At 46.1% G+C, this 6451-nt stretch overlaps 1 protein-coding gene across 1 annotated transcript; it reads left to right on the forward strand.

Moving 5' to 3' along the window:
- The first annotated feature begins 1999 nt into the window (after positions 1–1999).
- dact2 (dishevelled-binding antagonist of beta-catenin 2) lies at positions 2000–6194 on the forward strand. The gene is made up of 4 exons (XM_061087017.1): positions 2000–2275; positions 3612–3744; positions 3877–4167; positions 4312–6194. The coding sequence occupies exons 1-4, from the start codon at positions 2000–2002 to the stop codon at positions 6192–6194; spliced, it is 2583 nt and encodes an 860-aa protein (XP_060943000.1).
- The last annotated feature ends 257 nt before the right edge of the window (positions 6195–6451 follow it).

Here is a 6451-nt window from a genome sequence, read left to right on the forward strand (position 1 = left end):
TAGGGCCTCACCATCTGTCAGTGCCTGTCAGTGCTCGGGCCCTAAATATTGAGAAGTGATATGGTTTTATGAGACATGTAGTTAATGATTACATGATAAACAAAGGGCCTACAACAAATCAGTTTCATTGATTCTATTTTATCACATTATTTAGGCTTATTTTCTTAAATGAGGAGGATTTCATGTTCTGCCTCACATTATTACGTTGTTGGGTTCAAGGCCCTGCACACTTAGGGTTAGGGTCATATTTCTTTCATGTATGGATTACTGAACGAGCCTATGGGGCACTATCCCATGACCTCAAGAGGACAGGTGCATGGCACCTGTAATCTCAATATTGAGTGACTGTTCATAGTTCTTACTTGAAACTAACATAGAGACCTTTCATTGCTGAAAATAAATATAAAGATTAAAAAAAAGGTGTTTTATGTTTTTCTGGACTTGTTTTATTTATATAAAAAGAAGCTTGATAACATCCTGTTTTTCATGTTTGAAAATAATGCAATCACAATGAAAATATTTAAAACAAGAACACAAAACACAGTTTCAGAATATGTAGAAGAAATACCTTTGGTTATTAACATGTCCTTTGCACTTTCAGATATATAAAACATATTGAATCAAATGGTGTATTATTCTTTTTCAAACTTTCTCTTTTAAGTTTTGCTGGAGTTTCCAAAATATTGGGTAAATCCCAGATACATTGAATGATTTTCTTTCAATCCACCTCCTAAAGCACAGAGGTGCTTTCGAATTCTAACAACAGTAACCCAATTTAGAACTTCTGATCAGAATCTTTCCATAAATACCAATTGATATCTGACTGAGCACCACGCAGAACTTTAGACATCTTATCTTAAATAATTATACGCAGCTCTAAATATCACTTTCCTCTCTTCTACCAAGATAAAAGCATTGTATGAACATGAATGATATGATGAATGAAATTTAGTTGGTGAATGTTATGTAGAATACTATAATTCAACACATATCCAATTTAAAAACTCTCAAAATTCAGTTGAATATTTAATCAGTTATTCCCTAGGTTTAGTTTCTCTCCATTGACCACAAAGCATTGACTTGAATGTGAAGATCCTGCAGTGGGGTCAGGAACTCAAGTGGTCTGATGCTTCGTGGTGTGTGTCAACAAACTGTAGAGGTGCCTAAAGTAACAAATTTTTCATTGATTAATTGATTAACTATGTTTACTAACTTGGTCAAGGGACGTGGAATGTGTGTTTATACATTAGATGCTGAAGTAAAACAAAACATGCCATGAAACTGTAGCAATCTTTACAGCCACAGGGGGGCGTCATTCATCTATCACCGGTCTATATCTCCAGGACATAGAATTTTATGTTTTTTCTTTCAAGTGACTGTTTTCTATGCAAAATTACAACAAAACAGTATGCTTGGAAGAAGTTAATTTACTTTTGATTGAAATAAGATAAGTGATCTACCTGCCACATGTCCATTCACTGTAGCCTAAATGTGTTTTATGAGTTTGGGTTTTCCATTTAGCCTGTTTGGGTTACAGGGTCAGTTCTTGTACATTTTTATTTGGTTGGTGATGAAGTCACGATGATGAGAAAACATTCAACGTGCATTTACTTTCCTCGAGATGAGTATTGCCCTTTGTACACAGTCTAAATCTCTTCAGCCAGCAGAGAGAATCACAACAAAAATAGTGGAAACAGCATAATAACATGTCCATCGTATGCAGATGAGCTGAGAACATGCCTGGGCAGCTGAGGACCTGAATGGGCAGGATTAGAACCAGATGTTCGTCGAGACGCAGCCAATAGGAGGGGAGACCATTTGGTGTGTGGGAGGGGCTTAGTGCCTCTGCCTTTGCTCAACATTTATTCTAACAGGTAGTTTAAAAACTAACCAGCAGCAGCAGCATCACCACCAACCCACCACTCGTCCCCTGAGCTGGAACTTTCACAGCAGTTTAGTTTTTTTTTGGTGGATAATATCCGGATAGTTTCCCTTCAGCATGCTGAGCAGGAAGGGGTCTAGCGCCGGGATGATGAGCGCCGCGGCCGGCGTGGACCGCAGCCGGGTCGGGGAGAGGATGCAGGCGGCGCTGGCCGGGCTGCAGGAGCTGCATCTGCTGAAGGACAGACAGGGCGACCTGGTGAGCTGGGCGCTGAGGATGGACCGAGAGGAGCCGGTCAGCTCCGCGCACGCAGGCCCGGAGGGAGCCAGGGCGGCGATGGGGGCCGAGGAGCAGCGGCTGGAGGCGACCCTGACAGCCCTGAAGCAACAGCTGGTAGGAAGGAAGTCATATAAACTAAACAAACATAAACACTCTTAAAACAGAGTCGTGAAAAAAAAGGAGGCATTTAGTATTGTGCATGTGCAGGGATTTCATGTCAACTCAAGTATTTACACTTTTATTACAGGCTGGGATGGTTATTTATTTATAAGGATGGTATTAACACTGGTTTAATTGTCCTTGGGTCACACCGTCCTCTGCCGTCAGCTGATGCCCATGTGCATTACTCTCTTCAATTATTACCAGACCCACTTTCATGCTCTCAGCTGGGGGTAGGAAGTAGGATAGGTGTCATAAATCAAGGTTCACGAGGACTTTGAGTTGTGTAGCCAGTGTGTGTGTGTGTGTGGAGACTGTGGGGAGGAGGGGGGGGCCTCAATCATTAACCACTAATGCCAGGAAATAAAGAAAAAATGTTGGTGTGTTTTTAAAGGTGGGTATTTCTGCTATAAATGACGCCCAGTGAGAGTCTTACAGCCCTGGGAGGCTCCAGGGTGATGGAAACTCTTGGCTCTGTGGAGTTCTCTATGACGAGCTTTTTCCATGCAGGCTGCTTCGAGGGGCTCTCAGAGGAAGCGCAGGGATTTAGATACTATGCTTAACTTTCTGCAGAACTGGGCATATGCACTGAAGGATATATTAAAAACACTTGGTCAGCAAGATGTTGAAAACTGTGTTTTATGTGCACCTAAAATAGAGCAACTGCAGCCTGAAATCAAAATGATAGACACAAGTAGACCAGAGGTTTTAACCTTTGACAGTAGGTCACTCAAATGTCTTTACTCAGAACATTAATTAAACCATACACGTTTCCAGGCAATGCCCTCCAGTCTTCTCTTTCAGAACCACTGTAACAGTAAATGCCCCAGCCTTAGCTGCAAAGCAAACACTCCTCAGTCCCAACCCCCAAGCTTTTCTCCTCCAGTAGTTTACACAATGGCCAGGCCCTCGCTGTGGGGGAGAAATGAGTTACCCACCACTGCTTCTTCCATGCTCCCCCATGTCCTGCTGGGGTTAATCATCAGCCACAGCTGAGCCGCCTTTGTTTTTCTGACGGCTTTACATCAGAGCATCCTTTATCACTACAAAAGACCTCATCTTAATAAATTTATAAAATTGCCAACACACATCCGGATGTTAAATGTGCCTGTTAATCCACTTTCCCAGAGAATGTCTGTGTAATTGTGTGCATGTGTTTGCATGTAGAGCTTTATTGCATAAATCCCTTCTTTCCTGAGAAAATCTAATTAGACTTTACTGTCTGGTTTAGGTTGTGTTCCACATAGTTTTAGGAGGTTGGCCTAAATGTTGTGTGCTGCCTGTTTTACAGTCTCGTCTTCGGAAACAGGATGTGGGCCTGAAGTCGCACTTGCAGCAGCTGGACCAACAGATCAGCGAGCTGAAGCTGGATGTAAACAAGGCCTCCACCGAGCAGCTGGAGAGTGACAGCAGGCCAAGTTCAGGTGTGGAGGCTCACACACTCACACATTGTCTACCTTGTTTATAGCAAGTAATAAAGCCTACACTCAAACTACAATCACACAATGTTATACATTGACATAAATACTAATGTGTAATCTTTCCCATCTCTCTAGGGTTTTATGAGCTCAGCGATGGCGGCTCCTGCTCCCTGTCCAACTCCTGCACCTCTGTTTACAGTGAATGTCTGTCATCGTCCCAGACAAGCCTTTTCCTCCTTCCACTAAGCCCTGCTAACTCCTACGTCAGCCCTCCAACTCAAGTCGATGTCTGCCGCCGACGTTCTGCCGATGAGAGCACGGCTCAGCCCCACCCTCCACGGGCCACTGGCCTCCATCTGGGCAGCAGCAGGATCCGAGCAAGCACTACAGGCCCTGAACAGTCACGACCAAGACCTGTTTCAACAGGTAATCACATCTTTCAATCTCTTATTTAGTGTCTCTTGTTTAGTAATATGAACCATTCAACTGAGGTTGCTAAGCAAATAAATATGTAATTTGCTGTGTTATAACATGGAATTGTTAATCAGTATTGTTTGTGTTGCCTTTCAGGTGATCTTGATAGGATGATGGCTCAAGGTCCAAGCTACTTCAAATCTGGGGATGCAAAGAAACCCTCCATGTGCCCAACCTTGAAAACATCTGCACTGGACCCCAAGTTTCATAGCAACCTGGTGTCCCGCAGTGGTTCTGAAGTGTACCACTACCCCAGCCCCCTCCATGCCGTGGCTCTGCAGAGTCCAATTTTTTCCAATGGAGGCAACCCAGCCACAGCCGGACTTCTGGAGGGCCTGGGACCCTCGGTGAATGGATCTGACACCCTTCAGAGGGCACAGGTGGGCTATGACACCAAGACCCTGGGTTACATTGACAAGCTCCTTCAGCGCAGCTTGAGCAAAATCCAGAGTGAAACGGGCACAGAGACTCTACATATGCACAGTGGCTACCGCAGGAATCCCACTGAGGTGGCAACTGGTTTCCATGAAGTGGCTCAGAAAGAAGTGTGTATGCTGAAGCCTTCTCCAGTTCAGACCACGAACATCATCCCACTAGATACCGACCAGAGGAGACACTGCATGACATACTCCACCCAGGAACCAGCTGATAACACCGGCTACAAACAGTCAGCGGGTACACAAGAGGTTTTATACCGCTACTCCTATCCTGTGGCCATGAAGGAGTACAGCTCTGATGAGGTCACCACCTCAACCCTCAAGAAGAATGATAAGCATCAAGGAGAATATGCAAGCATAGCTAGAAGCCATTCAGAGAAGAGATGTGAGGATAACGTGGAGTCAAGAACACAAGAGAGGAGGGGTCAAAGACAAAGGCCAGTGATGTCCCACAACTCCAGCACAGAGGAGAGCCAAGTCTTTGAGGTTCACGCTGGTCACTCAGCTTCCCCTGAGTTCGTCCATGCCAAATTTGTCCCTGCTGGATCCCAGAGGGTCAAGGTGAGACGGGCTGACTGTAAAACCAAAGCCGTGAAGTTGAGAAGAAAAAGCAGCGATAAGTCTCGAGCAACGAAGCAGCAGCATGGATATTCCTCTGGTGAAAGGACCAGAGAGGCCAGTGGTGGAACCAAGGGGGAGCAGAGAAAGGCCATAAAGGGAAAAGTGACCCAGAAATGTACCACCTGTCACACAGAGGAGCGCAGGCAAGGCTCTGGCTCTGACTCCAGCCACTGCAGCCCGGGAGTCATGTACACCCACAAGGTCCATCCCAAGCCTCAACCCATCCCTGCTGTTACAAAGTCCAGCAAAAGCCGCAGACATCAGTGCGTGGAGTACGAGCAGGCTGTAGAACAGAGGAAGAGGAGGCAGGGATCTGCTAAATTGCCGTCCAATGTGGAGATGTTCCAGGCCTCATGTGCTCAGCGTCAGAGGTCAAAAGAGCCCCATGGTCATGCACCAGGGAGCATGCAGATGGTCCGCAGCATGAGCGCCAAGCCAGGCCAGTGGACTGGTCCCCCTCGTCCCTTCCAAACCTCCATGTCCTCCAACTCCTTCCTCAACAATCTGAACTCCAGATACCCTCCAGCACCTTTCCACATGTCCAGCCTTTACCCACCCAGATGTGAGTCCGAGTATTCAGCTGAATGCGCCTCCCTGTTTCACTCCACCATTGCAGAAAGCAGCGAGGGGGAGTTGAGTGACAACACCACCAACCGCTTTGGAGATAGCGAGTCCAGCCAGAGCTCCCAGTCCTACTCGGACTCCGACAGCAGCCTGGACGAGGAGGACCAGGTGGACGTGGAGGGAGGCCTGGTGTGGGCCGATGTTGCTGTGGGCCCCACCGCTGCGGCGGCTCCCAGCCTCCTGCAGCAGCTCCCACGCCCCGAGCCGTCAGCCTGCCGGATCAAAGCTTCCCGAGCCCTGAAGAAGAAGATCCGGCGGTTTCAGCCTGCCTCCCTGAAGGTCATGACCCTGGTATAGTGACATTCCCCCGGGGCTGAAAGAAAACAGTTCAGCTTCACCTGGTCTCTTAGCACAGCCCCCTTAATCATCACTGAGAGCAGCCATAAAACTGGACTGCATTTGTGCACTGATTGCTTTGTCTAAACAAAAAAAAGTCAGGAATTTACGACTGTTGAACGTGAAAATGGTGCATTGTATAAAAACATGTATAACACAATTATTACACTTACACTTAATCTGTAAATATTTATGCTGTTATAATTAAAGTTTCTCAT

This window comes from Limanda limanda, chromosome 15 (genome assembly GCF_963576545.1).
Source record: "Limanda limanda chromosome 15, fLimLim1.1, whole genome shotgun sequence".
In the NCBI taxonomy this organism is placed as follows: domain Eukaryota; kingdom Metazoa; phylum Chordata; class Actinopteri; order Pleuronectiformes; family Pleuronectidae; genus Limanda; species Limanda limanda.

Bases quoted from the DNA above. Each gene is read 5' to 3' on its own strand.
- dact2 (XM_061087017.1), top strand. From the start codon at position 2,000: ATGCTGAGCAGGAAGGGGTCTAGCGCCGGGATGATGAGCGCCGCGGCC. The intron at 3,745-3,876 runs GTGTGGAGGCTC...CCATCTCTCTAG, and splicing joins TGACAGCAGGCCAAGTTCAG to GGTTTTATGAGCTCAGCGAT. The intron at 4,168-4,311 runs GTAATCACATCT...GTTGCCTTTCAG, and splicing joins ACCAAGACCTGTTTCAACAG to GTGATCTTGATAGGATGATG.